This window comes from Phocoena sinus, chromosome 15 (genome assembly GCF_008692025.1).
Source record: "Phocoena sinus isolate mPhoSin1 chromosome 15, mPhoSin1.pri, whole genome shotgun sequence".
Classification (NCBI taxonomy): Eukaryota; Metazoa; Chordata; class Mammalia; order Artiodactyla; family Phocoenidae; genus Phocoena; species Phocoena sinus.
Genome location: NC_045777.1, coordinates 30,242,417 through 30,260,127, shown reverse-complemented (window position 1 = coordinate 30,260,127; position 17,711 = coordinate 30,242,417). Strand labels below are relative to the sequence as shown.

The 17,711-nt window shown below is 50.5% G+C and overlaps 2 protein-coding genes across 3 annotated transcripts in view; one reads left to right on the top strand and one right to left on the bottom strand.

Moving 5' to 3' along the window:
* Positions 1-118: 118 nt before the first annotated feature.
* On the top strand, positions 119-4,657 carry GFRA4 (GDNF family receptor alpha 4). The gene is made up of 6 exons (XM_032605118.1): positions 119-388; positions 2,386-2,731; positions 2,831-2,940; positions 3,035-3,169; positions 3,894-3,985; positions 4,154-4,657. The coding sequence occupies exons 1-6, from the start codon at positions 343-345 to the stop codon at positions 4,232-4,234; spliced, it is 810 nt and encodes a 269-aa protein (XP_032461009.1). The 5' UTR covers positions 119-342; the 3' UTR covers positions 4,235-4,657.
* Positions 4,658-12,497: 7,840 nt separating this feature from the next.
* The window catches only part of ATRN (attractin), a 178,617-nt gene continuing 173,403 nt past the window's right edge, over positions 12,498-17,711 (bottom strand). The window contains exon 29 of one of the 2 annotated variants that reach the window (XM_032604136.1): positions 12,498-17,005. In XM_032604136.1, the coding sequence (XP_032460027.1) occupies positions 16,881-17,005 (125 nt within the window). In that variant the 3' untranslated portion in view covers positions 12,498-16,880. The remainder of the gene's footprint in view (positions 17,006-17,711) is intronic. The other variant, XM_032604137.1, reaches the window with a different exon arrangement.

The following is a 17,711-nucleotide window of genomic DNA, read 5'->3' as shown; positions in this document are numbered from 1 at the left end:
TTGTTTCATAGAGTTAATGGTTTAGCGTGGGAGAGACAAGGTCTCCTGGGGTTGTTGTGTGGGTGTTGCTGTGTGTGTGTTGGGGGGTGTGGTGGGATCCATCTAGGCACATTCTGGCACCGGACTCAGTGGCTCCCAGATCTGCGTGAAGGCGCAGCCTGGGTGGGGACTCATTGGGGGCGGGGAGTCATTCCTGATGCAAAGGCTCCTCCCCCCCAGAAGAGTGCGTCAGCACAGACACTTGGGTTTCCATATCGTTATGGCTCAGGGGAGCTGCGAAGGAGGCACCTGTCTGACTGGGGCTCTGCCTCTGGTCGTCCTCTCCTCTGTTTGCTGCCCAGCATGGCCAGCTGCTTGGCACCCCCGTTGCTGCTGCTACTGCTTCTAGGTGAGTGGCTGCCTCCTCCCCGAGACCTCTGAACCTTGGCTTCTCTGTCCCTGATCCTCTTCCCTCCTCAAGCACAAGGCAAGAAGGTGATTCTAGGAAAAGCTGAAATGCAGGAAGGGGCACCAATGAGACACCTGTGCTCGAGGTGTGGGGACACAGCACCCTGCCTCCAGCTTTTGGGTCCCACAGAGCCACGGCCTCCTAAGTCTCCCAAGTCTTGCCTTGGTAGCTCTGCCCCAGAAACTTTCTTTTTCCTATTGCCTGCTCTCCCGCCTCTATTACCCTTCCCCCAGCCCCAGCCCTCCACCTTCAGTCTTGCAGCTTCACATTGATTCCTCGCCCTGCATCTTCAGTGTCTCCATGCCATGCATCTGCTGTTCTACCTGCTTGGACTACCCCTTCCTCACCTGGGTCATCGTGGAGGGAGGGGTCACTTTACCAGGTGGTATAGGTTGAGGAGAAAGGAATCTGGCAAACGTTTAAGGCAGAGGAGATCTTGGAGCTGAGATGTGCTGTTTTGAGGGTGAACATGAAGTAAGGGTGCTCCTGGTGGAGGGAAACAGGTAAGCAAAGGAACAGAAGTGGAACCAAGATCTCAGGAGACACTAGGTGCTGCTGTGTGTGGCTGCAGCCTGGGGATGTGAGGGCTTGGCTGGGAGAGAAGGGCAAAGTTTGCCTGCTGCTCTGGAGTCCTGGAAGGGAGGGAAGGAGACTGGAGGGGAGGAAAGGAGAGAGAAAGGAAAGGCTTCCCCCTCTCCTGTCCATCCCGTCCACTCACAGGCCTATTCCAAGCCCTCAATGTCTATTCTACCTTCCTCCACAGCCACCCAAAAGAGATGGCCAGTGCCAGACACACACACACACACACACACACACACACACACACACAGAGCGAGATGGGTGTTGAACTTCCCTCAAACTTTGAGGTTGTGAAACGTCCCTCAAACTTTGGTGCCAGAGGCTTCTCACCTGAGCAAGGTTCCTGGAGGCTGAGAGCACCGAGGGGCAGGGGAAGCCTCGTTTTGTGACTGAGGTCCTAGGAAGGGGCTGCCAAGTTCTGACCTCCAAAAACCCTAGCTTGGCTGGATTTAGATGTGGCCCATGGCACTTCTGGATAAAGCTCACCCTCTGCCCAACAGACCCCTGGTGTGTGACTGGGCTGTGCCAGGCACACTCTCTGCCCCCAGTGGAGTGCCCTGTGGCTAAGGACAGAGCCCTGTGGCCTGCCATCTGGAACTTCTCTTGAATCCACACCCTGGCAGCCAGGCCTAAATTGCTCCAGTGCCCAGAGCCCTAGTGGGGAATCTTTTTATCTGGCTGGTGGAGAGTGGAGAGCCCAGGGGGAAACCAGAGTCCATCCAGATGGGGCAGCAACAGTTAGATCGGTGAGGAGGGAGCACCAGAAGAGGATGGAGGGGGAAGACGCAGAGGCAGGGGGCAGGAGGAGGCACAAGAGAAGGTCAAGAAGAAAGGAGAACCTGAAACCTACAGGCCACTCAAAGGGTCTCCAAGGGGGAGGGGGAAGGAGAGGAAAGGAAGAAAGGTCAGGCGTCCCAGCATGTCAGAGCAGAAGAGGAGCGGTGGCCACTGTCCTCAGCACCATTTCTGATAAGTCTCCATGAGTCAGGTCCCCAGAAGCCTTGCTGTTTTCCGCGTCAGATGGGGCCCAGGAGAATGAGAGGAATCTCACGGACCCCTCTTTGGATGGGTGAGGGGTGATGCCTGCGGAGGGTGGGCCTCAGCTTCTGCGGGAGGCCAGGCCCAGCCTCGACGCGCCTCATCCACCCCAGACGTGCTGCAGGAAATCCCTGACCCCGCCACTGCCCAACTCCACAACGGAAGGTCAGTCAGTACCAGTCGCTCACGCATTCGGGTCACATTCTGCCCACCTCGAGTTTTGAGCACCCCGCATCTTCGGAGGCCCTGACTGGGAGGCGGAGGTGAAGTGTGTGTGAGTAAGGAACGTCAACACCACAGCCTGCCCGCCGCTCCACCAGGGTCACCGAGCGCTGTCGCACCGAACCGATGCGTGGACGCGGCCGACGCGTGCACCGCGGATGCGCGATGCCAGCGGTTGCGCACCGCGTACGTGGTGCAGTGCCTGGGTCCGGCCGCGCCGGGGAGCTGCCCCCGCGCCCGCTGCCGCCGCGCCCTGCGCCGCTTCTTCGCCCGCGGGCCGCCCGAGCTTACCCACGCGCTGCTCTTCTGCCCGTGCGGCGGCCCCGCATGTGCCGAGCGCCGGCGCCAGACCTTCGTGCCCTCCTGCGCCTTCTCGGGTCCTGAACCGGCCCCGCCCTCTTGCCTCGCGCCCTTAGACGCCTGCGAGCACAGCCGGGTCTGCAGGTGCTGGAGGAGGTGGAGTAGAGGGAGGGGGCGGGGCTGGCGGGTGGGGGGCGGGTCCCACTTACCTCCCACTCACCGCCCTCCGACCGCCCCGCGCAGGCCCCGCCTCTTGGCCTTCCAGGCTTCCTGCGCGCCTGCCCCCAGCAACCTGGACGGCTGCCTTCGAGACCAGATCCCCAGCTGCCTGCGCGCCTACGCCGGCCTCGTGGGTATGCACCACCCAGATCCCTGCTGGGGCGGGGGCTCTCCTGGGAATGCCTCTATCCGGGTGGGCCGATTATCCTGCTTTCGGGGTCTCGGCAGGCACCGCCGTCACCCCCAACTACGTGGACAACGCTAGCGCGCGCGTGGCACCCTGGTGCGACTGCGGAGCCAGCGGAAACCGGCGCGAGGAGTGCGAAGTCTTCCGGGGGCTCTTCACAAGGAACCGTTGCTTGGGTGAGGGGCCCGGGCGGGGCGGGAAGGGAGTCCAGTCGGGGCTTTCTGCCCCCTCCCAAGCTGCCTAGCTGGCGCTGAGGAAACTGAGGCCCCCAGAGGCAGCCTTGTAGGCCCACTTACCCCCTCTGCTGTCGTCTTGCCCCTTGGGCAATCTGCGCCCAGCTGGTTCCGGAGGTCAAGTAACAGACCAAAGTAGAATCCTAGGGTAGTCTAGGCTGGTGCCCCTGCGGGCAGGAAGTGGGGGCGGTTAAAACAAGTTTCCGAGGCCCTGGAATGGAACAAGGCGAGATTCCTGCTTCCGCCACGCATAGCCAACTCCCCCCATTAAAGATCTTGCCTTTCGGGTCTGAGTAGCTGGGTGGTTCGCTGACCACTTTGGGAGTTAGAGGGCCTGGGTTTGAAGGCTGACTCTGCCACTAACTTAGCTGAGAGTTAAATTCCTCTAAGCCTTTTTGTGTCCATCTGTAAAATGGGGATGATAATTGTCAGGCTCCTGTGAGGATAGAAGACTACAGTATGTAAGGCACTCTTAACACAATTGTCTTTATTTAGTTATTCCTCGCCCAGCACCTTCCATTCCAAAAGCCTTGCGGACGTCCTATCTTCCCATTTATATCTGGGGAGGGCCCACGCAGGATGCCAAGGGTCTCAGTTTGTCCTTCAGGAGCTGGGCCCTGTGCTAGGGTTTCTCAGCCAAGCCCATCCTGCACCCCTCCCTCCATAGATAGAGCCATACAGGCCTTTGACGGTGGGTGGCCCTCAGTCCTACACGACCAGCTGGACCCCCACCAGGACCCTGAGCACAGCCTCCTACAGGTAGGTTCAGGGAGGGGATGATGAGGTGGCAGCTCCTGCACTGCCTCTTTCCACCCTTCCATGCCAGTTGGGCCTAGATGGAGGCGTGAATGGCCTGGGATAGTGGGGGTGGCAGAGAGCAGAGCCAGGCTTTTGCCTCAAGTTCATACTCTGCTCTCATCTGCCAAGGTGTCCTCTGCAGATGCGTCCCTGGAGGGGAGCTCCATGCTCTCCGTGCTCCCTGTTCTGGTTCTCCAGCCCCTGCTCTGATGAGAACAGCAGACCTTGGACAACAGCCAACTGTCCCACCCTGCCTGGGATACTGGGCCTCATTGGTGACCTACTGCCCCACTGAAAAGGGACTGGCTTAACTCCCAAGCTGGCCCCAATGCTCTTGCCCTACTGCCCTTTGCAGGTCTGGACACTTTTATCATGCTTTAAGGGTAGACTTAAACAGACTTGTAGGCAAAACTCCCTCTGAACAGACTTGTAGGCAAAACTCCCTTTACTACTCCAGCCGTCATGGCATCCTCCCAGTTAGGCACCACCCATCATGATAGCCACCTGCACCCCATAACTAACGTTGTCAGAGTGTTTCCTGTCCACGATATGCTGCTTGTGGGACACCACCTAGAGTGAGAATCCAGTTCCCTACATTGCACTGGTCATATGGCCATCTTCCCAGTGGTTCAACCTGGCACTAGGAATGGCATCCATAACTCAATAAATCCATGTGCACTGAGACTGGCCTTGCTTTCATGTGATCTGTGTCCTGGGAGGCTGGAGACCAAGGTCAGCCACAGGGTGTGCCTCTGCTGGCCTCCAAGAACTTGGGTGGCCTCAGAACCTCTCCAGGCATCATCTTCTCACTTGTGGATGCTGAACTGAATCACCTCTCAGGTCCTAGTGGCAGGGACTTTGGTTGCTTTTGTTTATTCTTTCATTCTCTGCTAGTAATCAGATAAACACAGTACATGTCCCAGCCTCCCTTGCAGTTAGGGGGTGTTCATGTGACACATTTCTGGCCAGTGAGTGAAATTCATAGATAAGGCTTCCCGGAGAGCTCTTTAAAAAGGAACAGACTTGCTGACTGGGCCCTTTAGCCTCTGGCCTCAACCCTCCCCTTTTCTTGCCCCAAACTTGGAGGCAATGCCTGGGAGCATGGGCACCATCTTGAAAGTGGAACCATATGACATTGTGGCTCACCAGCCCGTCTACCTTCCTCTGGACTTTATTATGTGAGAAAAATGATACCCCTAATTTGTTTAAGCCAGTTTCTCCCCAGGTGTCTGTTATTTGCAGCCAAACATAGGCCCTGATTGACACACTTCCACTTATGGTGTTCCTGGGAGCCCCGGGATCACCTGCTGTTCTCACTTAGGGAAGCCCTACCTCCGTGCACACAGAGCCTCGCCCTGATAGACACTTGAAAGAGGGGCGATGGTGGTTTTGTTTTTTGATTTCTGCATAATTTATGTTTCTGTCCACGTGGAGCGTCAAATTCTTTCCTTGAGCTGAGGGAAATTTATCATAAAGCTTTTTATAAACACTGTGTGGCCAGTGTGGACCCAGAGAATGCCAAGGGCATTGTGTTAAATTGCAGTTCTGTGGAGGAGTTTTGGGCGGAGAGGGCAGAACAATGGGGGCAAGGTACTAAGCCTTCCTCAAAAGCTTGGGGACTCCTGATGAGTTAACGTGTCTCTGGACTGCTCCTTCTCAAACTTGGTTGAGATTTGGCAGGGACTGTTGCCAAACCTTGTCTCCCTGTGCACCAATGCTGAATAGAAATATGGAGACAGAGATTTGGAAGATAAGAAATAGAGAGGCTTTTTTCTTTGCCAGGCAAAGGGAAGACACAGTAGGCTAGTGCCTCAAGAACTGTGCCCCACCTTCCTTGGGGAATTACAGGGATTCTTATAGGGGGAGTTCACAATCCTGAAGTGAGTGATAAGGATCAAAATACTGAAGTTCTTGCATTCTTCTTCTTGCATTATTTCAAAACAGCCACTGCTGGCGTCAGGCAACCCAGTAATTGGGTCTATTAGTCTCTGGGTTATCAGCCTGCAACCTCCTTTCTGAAATGCAGACAGCTACAAGGGGTGATTTGCTACAAGGGAGTGCAGGATGTAATTCACATAGTGTTAAAGAGTGATAGGTTAGGACTTTCCTGGTGGTGCAGTGGCTAAGAATCTGCCTGCCAATGCAGGGGACACGGGTTCGAGCCCTGGTCCAGGAAGATCCCACATGCCGCGGAGCAACTAAGCCTGTGCGCCGCAACTACTGAGTCTGTGCTCTAGACCCCGCGAGCCACAGCTACTGAGCCCGTGTGCCACAACTACTGAGCTTGTATGCCACAACTACTGAAGCCCATGTGCCTAGAGCCCGTGCTCCGCAACAAGAGAAGCCACCGCAGTGCGAAGCCTGCACATGGCAACGAAGAGCAACCCCTGCTCGCAGCAACGAAGACCCAACACAGCCAAAAAAAAAAAAAAAAAAGATAGGTTAGCTTTGTGAAGTACAAATCTAGTTACACACTACAGATTAGTAACAGTTAAAATAAAACTAGGAGTGATTAACTCTTTCAGGCCAGGTTATGTTTCTTCTCTAGCCTCTTCACTGTTCCCTTTATTTTCCTTGTTCTCAGGAGAGGGAAAACATTTTTAATTTTGCTGTAACAGGATCACAAGACAGGTTGAAGTGGAGGCTTTTGGTGCCTTGCTCAGAACTCTCTGGGCTAGTGCAACCCATCCACAAGCTGCTGGGGATGTTGGCTGCTAACACAGCTCACAGCTGACCCCTTTTCTAGAAGAAGTGCCTATAAGGTTACACTCTGCTCCCAGAGGTGGCCAGTGACTGACTGAGGCAGGAGTTCAGAGGCTTGGCCTGCGTGCCTCGGGGGATAGTTATGTGTGCCAGTCATGCTTCAGAGTTCCCTCTGGGATCAGGCTGAGGCTGGATCCCAGCTGAGACCACATCCTACTTTAGCTCCTTCCCCTGCCCACTCCTGCTTTCCTCACTTAGAGGTTCCCCTGAGGGCACTCCCTCCAATAAATCATGGTCTGAGAATCCCTGTCTTGGGCTTCACTTCTGGAGAACCCGACCTAAGCCACAGGGGTTAGGTACAGACCACGCCGAAGCCCAGGCCTGGGGCTGTCCTGACCAGAAAAAGAGCCACTGGCTCTGAGACTGTAGTTAACAACTCATACCAAACCCACAGACACTGCACGGGGCAGCTGTCAACCAGCCTCCAGGTTCAGCCAGTAATCTCCTGATTGGAACCAAACACAGATCAAACTGGCTTGGGCATCTGAGCAATTTGGGCTTCAGGTACAGCTGTCTCCAGGGGTTCAAATGATGTTACCCCTGCTGGTCTGTGCTCTCCTCTGAGGCCAGATAGGCTCTCACCACAGGGTAGGCAAGGATGCTACCAGCAGCCCCATATCTACAGTCTCTCCTTTAGCACTCTTCAGCAGAGAAAGGCGCTTCTCTTTCCAAGGATTTGTGGCCTGGAGAGTGATGTCAGCCCACCAAGATCACATGGAATGGGAAGGACAGTTTTCCAGTGGAAAAAGGAGGGGTGTTGGACAGAGTGAAGCTCAGAGTCTAACCTGTTCCCACTTCACAAAGGAGGAATGTTCTCAGCCACCTACACCTGTGTGGGAATGGACACCTGGAGCAGAGTGGGGGTGGGGTGGGGGTGTGTGGTCAAGTGAAAGCATTGCCTTGCCCTGTTTACCACCACTGTGTGGTAGCCCAAGCACACAATGCTAAGTTATGTGCTTTATGTGAGAGTGTGTTAAACTCTACTACTTCCATTTTTTACTCAGAGTGAAATATAGGCATATGCCTTTCAAAAGACTGGGAAGATAAAAGTGAGTGGAACTTAATGAAAAATAGCAAAGTTGTTCCATAGCAGCTGGCTGTCTTCCTTCAGTACTTCTCTCCAGCTCAGGCATGGGGTTTAATCAAATGGAGCCTCTAACATCAGACAACGTGCAAGGAAAATAGGCTTCCTTGTTGAGTGCGGGGGGGGAAAATGAAAGGTCACAGGGCCCCCGTGTCAGCCTGGCTTTCTGGTTTTTTTTCCCAGAGTGAACATTTCCTGTGGGAGGCTTGAGGCTGTCTGGGGCATGGACCTAGCCAACTCTGGAGATAGAAGCCAAAAGGAGGGACAAGGCCCTGTGACATCAGAGGCCATCGTCTTGCCACCTCTGGGACAGTTGACTTTTGTAGGGTTTTGTTGCTGTAATGGGCTGAATGGTGGCTCCAAAGATTTGTCCTTACCCTAATCCCTGGAACCTGTGGATGTTACCTTATTTGTAGGCAAAAGAGTGAATATTACCTTCTATGGCAAAAGGTGTGATTGAATTAAGGATCTTGAGAGGAGGCACTTATCTTGGATTATCAGAGGGAGCTGTAAATGCAGTCTTGTGCATCTTTGTTAAAGAGAGGCAGGGGAAGATTAGATAGACATACAGAAGAGAGGGTGCTGTGAAGACACAGGCAGAGACAGGAGTGATGTGGTCACAAGCCAAGGAATGTGGGCAGCCACCGAAGCTAGGAGAGGCCAGGAACGGATTCTCACCTAGAGCTTCTGCTCTAGGGGGAGCACAGCTCTGCTTACACCATGATTTTGGACTTTCGGCCTTTAGAGCTGTGAGAATAAATTTCCGTCATTTAAAGCCACCAAGGTTGGGTAATTTGTCACAGCAGCCTCGGGAAACTAATGGAGTTGTCTAAGGTGGTCTGAGTTTGGTTTCTGTCGCTTCCATGTAAAACGGTCCTGACTCGTAACGTGTAGAGAGAGTCTTGCCAAACACCTCAAAGCTGAGTCCAGTGGCCCCCACAACCATGAAAGGGTCCTGCCTTGCTCCACATCTGAGTATTGGCCTCTGTGTCCTGCCAGGTAGCCTGCTTGCTATCACTCTCTCACATGCATTCTGGGAAACTGTAGTCCTGGCCCTGGCCTCATCCCCGTGGCTGGGTCTCTGTTAGCTGTTGTCAACACTGAGCCTCTAGCTGGCAGGTGGCTAAGGATGGGACAGGCAGAAGGGCAGGTGCTGGAAGCATCCATGGATTTATGAGTGGAAACTTCATGGTTCATGAATGCCCGCTCTGGCTTGGAGCCTGTTGTCTAAGGTGCAAGGTTGGTACGAAGCACTGCCCCCCTCCTCTCTCCACCCACCCCAATTGAGTCAGGTGCGGCCAAACTCACAGAACTGGCTTATCTTTACAGGAATTGTGGACACTGGTGGGTGAAATTTCCAGAGGCAGGAAGGAAGGGGCTATGCAGGGCTTCAGGAGAGGTCCCCAGCTGGATGGCAACTTGCCAGTAAGCTTGGCTTGCATGTAAAAGGAGGCAGATATGTGGCCCTGCCTTGTTGGGTTGCAGGCCTGGGAAGGCCTGGGTTGAAGGATGTCTTGGAAAGCTGTCCTGCCAGGGACATGTCACCCCACACCCGAAGGAGCCTCCAGTCCAAGGCAGAAGACACAGAGGAAAATCAAGATGAGTATATGCACAAGAAGATAAAACATGTACAAAACCTCAGAACCTGAGCCCTCCAGGGACTAGGATTACGTAAATGAGGAGGAAAGACCTACAGCGTATGCAAACGGGCCCCAGCAGCCAGGGTGGATCCCCAGCTCCCTGTGCAACATGCTTCATACAGTCATCAGGATCATCTAGTCTAGTCCCTTCCTCAGGTTGGGGACACAGGATGCAAGAGAATCCTTGCCAGGCATGTCACACAGCTAGTAATACAGGGCTGCAAGGTGTATGTCTGTTCAGATGCAACCCACAGAGATGTGTGGGGCTGGGGACTCAGATACTAGAAGTGACATTGCAGTTGGTGACAGAATTTTTCAGGCCCACCAACTAAATCATAGTGGTGCCCCTCTGAATGCAATAATCAAATTGCCCCTCGTCTTTCCAAGATGTCCCCTAGGGGAAGCTCTGTACCGCTGAGAACTACTTTCCTGCAGGACCTGGCTGGCCCCAACTCCTACCACTGCTCTTGGACCCATTTTGCCCCCACAGCCCCCATGCCTTGCAGCTGCTCACACCCAGCAGGCACACTGCCTCCTCAGGGCCTCTGTACCTGCTGCTCCCTCTACTTGGAGTACTCGTGTCCCAGGTGTCCATGTGCCAGCTCCCTCCTTCAGTGAGCTCTACCCTGCTGTCACCTTACCACAAGAGCCTTCCCCAGCTCCCCCAGCACACCCCCCAGCACTGTCTACCCCAACCCCTACCCCATCCTTGATTCACAGAAATTATTACCTGACCTTGTCTTTATTTTTGTCTCTCCTACTAGATTGTAGACTGCACCAGGACAGGGATTTGGTCCGCATTGTTCACTGTTAAGTCCCTGGACTCCAAACAGTGCCTGGCCGACACACAGTGGCCAGATGGGCAGGAGGAGGATGGCCGACACACTGCAATCACTGGCCTACAGGGACTTTGAAATCCTGCCGGGCCCTGCCTCGAGGTGGGAGAGGTTCCCGACCAGGCCCAAATCTGCTCTCTGGCCACATCTGAGGTGGCACTGGGTGGTGGGCCCGCCTTGCACAGCTTTCACAACTATCTCCCGCCTGTGGGTGGTTCTAATTAAGACTCTCGATAGTCACAGGGTTGGCTGTTCTCATTTTTTTATGGTCAAGCTAATGGTTTTCTTGGCAACATAATTCCCTCAGAAACCTACGCTTTTTATTTATTTACCAGGCAGGCCCAGGGTCAATGACAGCATTCCTGGTTCTTTCCTGGGCACAGTTCTCAGGTTCGCTTTATTTCTCTGCTTATCCACATGACTCCCCCTCAAGATGATGGCCTTAAGGTTATGAGGCTCAAGCAGGAAGACCACACCCTCTATGTGATTCTTACTCGGAGGCCAAGTCACTGTCTCCCTGGGTCTTTTTTTGCTCATAAGCATGTCTTACTGTTTGGAGACTGGAAGCAAGACTACTTGGCTTTTCCAACACTTCACAACCCTGGATTTCAGGATTCTCCACCCCCTTCACTTCTGCTTGTAAACTGGCTAATTTTTTTCTGGAACTCAACTCTGTCTTGCCAAGTAACAATCAACATACACCACATTCTGTTTTTCTTCCAGCTTCTTCCCCTTGAACAAAAAAACTCAGTAAACACAGCAAAAAAGTAGTTTGCTTTAACAAGTTATCCACATCATAGCCATACCAGATGTTTTGCCACCACCTGACAGGGATCCCCAGCTGTTCTGCCTGCTGTGTCTGTTTTCTCATTGCTGCCGCCTCACCACTAACTAAGCCAACGCCACATACCTTAGGCTTTGGTTATAGTTGCCTTGTACTTCAAGGTGCCAGTTTGTGTATTAATAAGAGTAAGAAAAGCTGCCTGTTGTAATAAAATGCCAAATCTCAGTGGGTCGGTAAAGTTTGCTTTTCAGATGCACACAGCTCTTGCTGGTCAGGTGGTTTGCCTTTAAGTGGTGACTTGGACCCTTATTATCGCCAGTGTCTTTAACACGTGACCTCCAGGGAGTCCCATGTGGGAGCATGGTGTTTGTGCAAAGTTTGGAACTTGAATATATCACTTCTTCCAACATTTCTTGGCTAAAGCCCAGTTTATGGCCCCAACCTAACTGCAAGGGGGCTGGGCGATGCTGTTGATGCTGTAGCAAACTGCTCCAGTATCACTCAATCACAGGTTTCTAGCCAGAGACACTTGATGGCTCCCACAACCCTCCCTGGAACAGTTTCAAGGTCCTCCCCAACTTGGCAGTGGCCTCTAGTTCAGTTCTTTCCCACCCTGGCCGAGGCCCAAGCTCTGGTAGGCAGGCCTCCTCCAGCCTCCTGGGCTGGACCTGGTGCCTCACCCACCCTCCCCTGTATGAACCACAGCCCTTCCTTGTGCTTCTTCTGGACTTTCTCAACTTACTTTATGCCGATCTTATCCTTCTAGACCTTTTGCACTCTGTACCAGGGCGCTGAAATGCACTGTTCTGACCCTGTTCTGAGGGCAGGAGCCGCATAATGTGGGGCTGGGCACGCAGAAGGCCTACAGACAAGACTTTGTGAATGGACATATAACTTCATCAAAATTCAAGACCAAGGACAACGCTGTGGCCATGGAGGACTAAACCTATCAGCATACCTGACGTTTAGCAGGAGCCCATGAGAGTACGAGTAGCTGAATGACCAAGGGCAGCTGGCGAGGCACTGGCATGGGCGTGATGGTGCCTGGGCAGAGCTGTCCCACACACGAGTCTCTGTCCCCAGCACTGGTGTGTTGAGGGCAATGTAGGCCATAGTGGGGATGTTGGGGAGTCTGCTCACAAGCTGCTCAGGGCTCCTCCCACACCCCAGGGCTCAGTTTTGTGCAGAGGTGTCTGAGGTGCCCACCCTGTTGGTTTACACCTCAGTCATGGACTGCCAAGTGCTTCCTCTGAGGCAGTCTGAAAACTGGTAAACTTTTTAAAACATGTTTTTCCCCTTTTCTTAAGGTTCTAATGACCAAATTGTAAAAATAATTGAAATAAAATCAAACTCTTAGAACAAAACCCACATTTTTATCAGATCTACTTTTATTTCAGAAGGAAGTTTGTATTATAGTATTTACTTTTGTTTATATACAGGTTCTTCACATTTGTGTTTAAAATGCACAGACCTCCCTTAGTTCTCTTGTTTCGGCTTAAATTAGCTGTTATTTTACAATACAAAAAATACCAAAAAATTGCAGTCCTAAATGTATGTATAACATCCACAATCCCCAGCAATGAAATAGTTTACAATACTTACTCCATATTTACATGAGTGCAATAGATGCTAAATTATACATATTAACAAACTAAACTTGAATCCAAACCAAAAACCCCCAAAACAAAACCGTAAATAACTATAAAACATTTCCAGAGCCAAAATTAGTTCAACAAAACAGGCTTCACTAGTGTTTAGAATGTTTTGTGCACAAATTCAGTTATTGAAAGTCGATTCCATTATTGCCTTTAAAAGAGAAGGTGCCAGTTTTCCTCTGCACTCCCAAATCGTCTCCCTGCAGGCGAGGGTGTTTATGAATTTGGACAACTCAGGGGAAATGTCTCTTGGTGGGCTTCGCTATCTACAAACCATCACGGTGATTTTTATGGTTTGAGCCATTTGGTAAATTTGGTAAACATTTCAGGCTGAGAGCCGGTGCATGGCCTGAGGCCAGACCCTCTGCCTTCCTGGGTCTATCCTCAGGTGGCCAATTCTCACAGAAACCACAAGGAAAGTTCTCCTGGGATGACAGGTTTGAGGAGCTGGATTCTGTTGTAATTCTGAAGAGCAGCTTTTCCATCTCAGTCATTGCTCTAGTGTTAGCTTAGGTTGTTAGTAAGTAGTGAATATTTGTTGAATGAATGGATGAATGAATGAAATGTAAGGATCAAAGGTGTTAATGAAAAGGATACCACCACCCAAGGAAGTGAATCACTTCCATCCCATCTCTAAATATACTCTATTAAATAGAAGGAGCAAGATTTGCACTGAAAGATAAAATGTATTTTTCTACAGATAGTGCTCTGGTCTTTCCATTTGCCCCAGATTTCCCGGTGCATCTCCAATCTTGCACGTCAGGCCTTTTGCTGACAGTCTCCGTCCAGGGCTGCTTTTCTTCCAGGTTAGCTCAGGGCGTATGTGGTTGCCTTCTCTGCACACCTCCTCCCACACTTAGAGGTGATCCTCACAGCGAAGCACAGACCTCTCCCCAAACAGTGTGGGAAGGGGGCAGGAGGTGGACAGGAGGCCAGGGTGAGGTTCTCCATGGGGAAACAGGAGCTATTTACCAACAAAGCAGCCACGCCCAATCCCACTCCCAGTTTTCAGTATAGTAAACTATGGTCCTGGGAAATGGTCATTAAAAATTTAGACAAAACCACAACAAAATGCAGCCCGGAAAAGCCCTTTTTGGAAAATCTGACTAGATCTACAGGTATAGTCTTGGGGTCTAAAGACTAAGAGGAGCGTTTCTCAGGACAAGATTGGTCTTCCCTGGGTACCCACTGCTCTGAGAAGCTGACAGGAGAGTTACAATGCACTCCCAGAGCCAATGACAGGGGCAGAGACATCCCGGCTGCCTTCGAGTCTCTTCACACACTGCCTGCATTTTCATATGTGCACTGACAGGTGATTCCTACTTTAGAAGCTATCCAATCAGTCCCAGATGCATTTGAACACTGGGCACAATGGGGATGCCTTTCGTGGCTTTGTTATCGTATCAGGGCATAACGAGAGGACTTCTCTGAACCTGGATATCCAATATATGGCACAAAACATATTAGGTCGAACTCAGACATCATTATGTTTAATAAAAATACATTAAGATATTTTTCTGTTTTATGTACACTCCAAATGTCTGAACATTCAGACACTACTGTATAGTTATGTACAAGTGCAATATCGATGTTTTCATAACTATTTTAATTTATATACAGGCTCTGAAGTTCCACATGACTTCCTCTTGATAATTGACTCTAAGCTGAGTGCCTCCTTCTCCTGCCACCCCCTTCCTCTGGCCCAAGCCTGGAGGAAGCTGTTTGCTACTGGCTGCAAAGGAGAAGCAGGTGGATTCAGTTGTTTCTCCACTGTTGTAGCAGAATTAAACTTCACTTGCTCTTTCCTTCCTTTTAAAAAATAAACATTATCTTTTAGAAAAAAGAAAATAACCAGGTGGCTATGGGACATGGTGCTTATTATTTCAAGGCATGGGACTACCATGGGGAGGAGGCTTCTTTGCCAAGGAAACACCAGTCCTTTGAACAAACAAGGACTTCCCTTGTGGGAGGGTCCTCTCCAGTGGCCTTTTGGTAATCACAGGGGTGAAGGGCCAGTCCCCAGCAGGCTCTCTGCGGGTACTGTGATCTGGGGCAGGGACGTGGGGAGCTCGTAAGAGGAGGGGTCTTTTCTAGAACCATCTGCTCTTTAACAATAATGTGAAAAAGCAGCATTTTGAGAGGCAAGTCTCAAAGTAGAGGTGTTTTGTGCATCAGTGTTTTATGGTTCAACATCCTTGAAAACATCTTTCCAGGCAATTCTTCATGGGAGTGGGGTTAATGTTGGGGAAGAGGTCATACTCCCTCTCTAGGCACTGCATATAAAGGTGAAATGCCGCAGTTTTTGCTCTTTTGAGTATTGATTTCTCTAAATTCACAAACTTGAGCATTGTTGTCTAAAGGTCTACACCCCCAGGGTAATGCCATAGAACACTGGGTTTTGAAGCAGAAGAGAGATCTTGGGAGGCTGCTGCATAATGCCAGAATACAGAGCACCATGGATGGGGACAACATACCATCCAGGCAGTGCCCTGGGGAGAAGAGCAGGGACTGGCCTGCTCCACTTCAATTTGGTCACTACTTCAATTTGGTCACTTTTCATTTGGCATAGTTTTCTCCCCTTGTCCATTTTTCCCATGTGCTTTTCATCCTTATTGTTCACTGCCCTCCCCACAGCTACCCGTTGGGTCTGGGAGGGAGCATGGGAGGCCTAAGCCCCTCCTGGGGAGGAGGGGAAAGAGGGCAAACAGCTTCAGGTCCTCCTCCAGGCTTTGGGCAGGTTCTGCCCGACAACAGGAGACCGACCCTCTTCTGGCACTCCACCTGAGCCTGAGAATGAAGAATGACCCACCAGCTCAAGCAGACTACAGGAACAAAGAGTTGCCCTTTGATTAAGGGGTCCCAAGTGCTATCATGCTCTTTTCGGCTCAAGGGAGACATGTAACATGAGTGAGCCCCTCCCTCTGTGGTGCCTTGGCAGGAGCACCCAGAAGGGCTGAAGCAAACATCAGGCCTAGAGTGACCTGGAGCAAGGAGGCATGTGGGAACATGCCTTATTTAGTGTCCTTTTTGACAACAAAAACAGGAGCTTTGACAGGTCATTTCTGTTTTCCTCTCAATCCCTGCTGCTACGTTAAATGTTTCTCGGGGTGAGAAAACCGTTTTCTGGCGGCAAATTAGGTTTTAGAAAAAGAACAGATTGCCAATGATAGCTATTTAAGTTTTATAAGAATGTAGGAATGCAATTATGTAAAAACTTATGCTTACTAACTTTCCAATTGCTAGATCTATTTAAAGTCTAGGCACTTAGTGTGTGTGTGTGTGTGTGTGTGTGTGTGTGTGTGTGTGTGTGAGTATATGAGTGTGAGAAAGAGAGACAAAGACAGAGACAGAGAGAGGTAAAGAGGAAGTGAAGGAGAGAGAGGGAGGGAATGAAAGAGAGGAGAGAGAGAGAGAGATCTTCAAATGGATTCAGACTAAATTAATCAAGTTGCTACAGAAAACTACCCATTATATCAGTTGGCATTCCAAGTAACACTGCTGAACTTGACATTTAAAATAGCCTCTTCTATCTTACGATTCAAAAGAGATGGACCATTATTAATTCTCAACTAGAAAAAAAGTTACTCCCTGAAAGAGAGATATTTGCCTAAATTGTGCAAGAATAAATAGCACATCTTTTAAAAAAGATAGCAGGCTTCAGATGAAAACAAGTTAATTCATCTGACTAGTTTTTAAAAGACCATGTTCAAGAATGACTGATGACAAATGTCTACTTGTAAACACTACATCTTTGTTTTTTGCACTGTTGAGACAGTCCCAAGAACAGTTTTCCACACGTGAACCTGAGTGTCATTCCTAGCTCTCTCACTCGCTCTACACCGGCCTCCTCCATCAACAACTGGATCACCCCTGGACCTGTAACTAAATCAATTATTTCCTATATGAAAGTAAAAGGTTAGATGCTGGAGCACAGTTGGGAGAAACTGTCAAAGAAAGCTTGTGAACATGCAGATGAGGTGGATGTTTCGAGAGTTTCCAGTCTTCTGCCCTGCACAGTGTCTCCCTGCCTGCTCCCTCTCTGCAGACAGCTCTGGCATGCCACTCCTTGCTCACAGGGAGTCCTGGCCCCAGCATCAAATGCAGGTCCCAGGCTGTGCAGGGGGCTGCTGTTTCCGGTTTCTCACTGCTCCCGACTTCTCTTTGTATACTATTGGCATCTGCTGAGAAATGTCCACCAGGGCGCTGGCCACTGCGAGACCTTGGGAGAACCCACAGAGGGAACACATGTTAAGGAGCAGCTTGCTTTTATTAAAAAATAATTTTAAAAATTTCTTCTTACATTCACATGGTGCAATAAATAAATAAAGTACATACATGGGAAAAATCTTACCTCTAACCTGTGTCTCCCTCCATATTCCCCCCTTCCATCAGAGTAACTTCTTTAGTTTGTATATATTCCTTCAGGGTTTATTTGTATAAATACAAATACATATTCTCCTCCTCCCCCATTTTTACACAAAAGGAGTACCTTACTTTTCAGCAGATCTACCAAGCAAAGTGCCCTGCCTCGTGGTGGGAGCATCTAAATAAGATTGCAGACATGCTTTAAGCACTAAGTTTCTCCTGTCTTTTTCTCCAAGAAAAAGCTTCACTCTTTATGATGAAATTCAGATTCATTCCACACTGCCCAGATAGCACTAGTTATTTTCATATCTACACCATGATAAGGGTTAGGATAGACTCTGGGGCCAGACTTTGGAATAAGCAAGGTTCTTTAACTTCCCTGTGCCTCAGTTTCCTCTTCTGTAAATGGGGAACAGCACAGGGCTTGTGTGAGAAGTCAATGAGTGAACTGATGTAAAGTCTTAGAATGGTACCTGGCTTATCACCCCACCACCTCCGCTACCACCTTTGCTTAGGGGACTGGTGGGTCCATTCTCCTTTTTGTATTGGTAATTGATTAA